Here is a 3,161-nt window from a genome sequence, read left to right on the forward strand (position 1 = left end):
TTCTCTAAAGTCGTACATCCTTTAAAAATAAATGTTTTATCACTGCACAGAGAGAGGATAGAATGCCAATACTAATAATTTAGGAGTTCATCTTGAACTCATTTATACATTTTGCACAAAATCTATAACCAAATTTGTGACTTTTACCTCCTGTAATATTTTGTATTGTCTCACTAATGCTTTAATTTAAAATAATTTAAAATAAATATATCCTTGGACATTTTTCTGAATCCAAAGTCACCTCTTACAACGTTATGTTTTTGTCTCAAAAACATGCCCAAAACCAAAACACATCCAGTTTGCAGTTATACCAAACAGAGAAAAACAGCCAAACGTAACAGAACAGACAGATCGATGGGTATTTTTGCCGAAGATATGCCTTAATTGTCACATTAGAGTACCAAATGATGGGTATTTTTGTTGAAGAAATGTCTTAATGTATTATTCAATTATTAATACAGTTGGTGGCGATAATGTTCTGTTAATGAACAAATCGATCACCCTGCTAATGGATGCAGCTCTAAACTTCACTTATGCTCCACTCTTTACTATTGATCTGCTTAAATGAAAACAATGAGAAAACAGCTGCTTATGAGGCACGAGTTTTAATTGCTCTAAAATAATCTTGATGTGATATGATATTGAGTATTACAATATGCTGCAATGCTATCATTTCCAGGAGACAGTTAAACACAGGTGAAATAATAGTACCATATATTTATGAAAATCATAAAAGTGAATGTTTGTTTATAAATTGTGAGCTGATCAGCTTGTATATATAGTGTGGGTGGGGAGTATGGATGACGTGTATGGATTAATTTCAATCAGTGAATATCTACTCATGATACACGACCTGTCTGTACTGTGTGTGAGCTAAACACAATATGGTGTTAATACACAGCTTAGGGTCTGTATAATGGTTTGTAAAGAGAGGGAATGGTAAAAAATAGGGCCCATCCCTAGCTAGAAACATGCCCGTTTACAGAACCTAGGCTGTTTATTAACACATGATTTTTTTTCAGTGCACGCACAGTAAGTTAATAAGGGACATTGTGTCATGCCAGTTGGGCTAGTCATTTATTTAGGCTAAAAAATGAAGGAGATTATTTTACATATTCCCTATTCCTTGTTTCCTCTCTTCCTGTGTCTTTTCTCAGTTGGTAAACAAAAAGTCATTCACTATCAGAGGCTTGTCAACCTGACATGTGTACACCCAGTGAGACCGTAACCTGAGATCCCATCCTGAGGGAACACCAGGATGTGTCCCACTGCATCACGGCTTGTGGGCAACAACAACGTTGGAGGCGGCTGTCACATCCCTGCCGCCATAGCCTTGCTGCTGCTCTCCCTGTGTCTTTGCTTCCATCCCTCTGTGGCAACTTGCCCACCCAACTGCCTTTGTACCAGTGATATCATCTCCTGCAGTGGCTGCAATCTGTCCTCGTTGCCCTTTGATCTTCCAAGCTACGCCACACGGTTGGACGTCAGCCACAATGCCCTCACTGTCCTGCCAGAGGGCTGGATTTCCAGACCGTTTGACCGGCTCACTACACTAGTACTCAGCAGGAACTCCATTAGTCAGATTGAGGTGAATGCCTTCACTGTGACGCCACATCTCCTCCACCTCGACCTTTCTTCCAATCAACTCACTGTCCTGAACTCGTCTATTTTCACTGGGTTGAAGGAACTGACAGAGCTGCTGTTGTTTGGAAACCAGATCGCCGAGATTAACCCAGGGGCCTTCGATGATCTCCACAGCCTGCAGAGGCTCTACCTCTCTGGGAACAGACTGGTGGCTTTCCCCCTGGGGCTTTATTGGGAACCCGGAGGGCCTCGCAATCTGACTTTCCTCGATCTGTCTTACAACAGGCTCTCCCAGATGCCCGTCCAGAGCCTCCTGTCTCTCACGCAGCAAGACGGAATTTATTTGCAGGAAAACCCTTTGTTCTGTGATTGCGCTTTACTAGCTTTGCTGGAGTACTGGACGTGGAAGCAGTATCGCCCCTTGGTGGATTTCAGAGGGGAATACCGATGTAAAGAAGATTCAGGACCAGAGTCTGACTGTGGCCAGCAGATAGTATGGGATATGCCCCTTGGGGCGCTGACTTACCAGGTCGAGCCTGGTCAGTGGCTAAGAGTTCCATGTCCAGGGTTACCTTCTCCAGTCCAGGAGGAGCTGGTGGTATTCTGGATTACGCCAACAACTGTGTTGAATACTTCTACCAATGATCCAAATGAACACCTAATAGTTCTCCCCAATGGCACCCTAGAAATCCGAGCGGCCCTGATGGAAGATTCTGGTTTGTATGGGTGTGTGGCAGCCCGTGGGCACCCCTACCACCCCAGCGAGTCTCCAGAGGTCTATGTTGTGGTTGGAAATGTAAGCGCTACTTCCAGCAGTGGCTTGGGACAGCGCAGCGGTGCAGAGCATTTCAACACAGCGTTCACCACCCTTGCTTCCTGTGTGGTCAGCATTGTACTAGTGCTGCTCTACCTTTACCTGACTCCTTGTCGGTGCCGGGGCCGAGGCAGGGGATCGGGAGGGTGCGGCGGACGGGCCATCGCCCTCTGTGCAGACCCCAGAGAGGTAGAGGCAGAACAGCGGCGCTCCAATGGAAAGAGGGTGGCTTTCCTAGAGCCTCAGGCAGGGGACTCGGATATTGCTTGCCCAAAAACACCAGCACTGAATGCAGGTCATGTTACCACTGAGGGAATTCTCAAGAATGGAAGTAGGACAGTGGGTCAGACCCTCGCAGACCCTGCTCACATGGCATAACAGGAAAAAAAACATTTGCACATTCCTGTATTCCTGCGGTCCCAAACCCAAGTGTTTGTTTTTCACTGTCATGATTCAGTACACAATTTGAAAATCCATTTCATGTGAAGTAGTGTTCCGTGATTCCCTGTGAAGTATGCTCTGTAGGGCCTGGATGTTTGGTTTGAAGCAGAACCTGCAGTCCTGTGTTGTAGGCAGAATTTCAATTATGCTGTTACTGGTGTCTGTTTTTTTCTATTTAGAGTTCATCATATGGAAATTTCAATGTTAACACAGGAAATTGTTATTGCAAAGATCACAGAGATAATACAAACGTGGGTGCTGTTTTAAATTGGGCCCGAGAATAATATCCGCACCTGATTTGAAAAGCTGCTAGAGGGAATAC

The 3,161-nt window shown here is 44.8% G+C and overlaps 1 protein-coding gene across 1 annotated transcript; it reads left to right on the forward strand.

Annotated features, from left to right (window-relative positions):
- Positions 1-1,258: 1,258 nt before the first annotated feature.
- On the forward strand, positions 1,259-2,776 carry LOC307268431 (amphoterin-induced protein 2-like; the record flags this gene model as incomplete). Its single annotated transcript, XM_080051062.1, has 1 exon — positions 1,259-2,776. The coding sequence occupies one exon, from the start codon at positions 1,259-1,261 to the stop codon at positions 2,774-2,776; it is 1,518 nt and encodes a 505-aa protein (XP_079907188.1).
- Between the last annotated feature and the right edge of the window lie 385 nt (positions 2,777-3,161).

Source organism: Ammodytes marinus (genome assembly GCF_949987685.1).
Source record: "Ammodytes marinus genome assembly, chromosome: 22".
Classification (NCBI taxonomy): domain Eukaryota; kingdom Metazoa; phylum Chordata; class Actinopteri; order Uranoscopiformes; family Ammodytidae; genus Ammodytes; species Ammodytes marinus.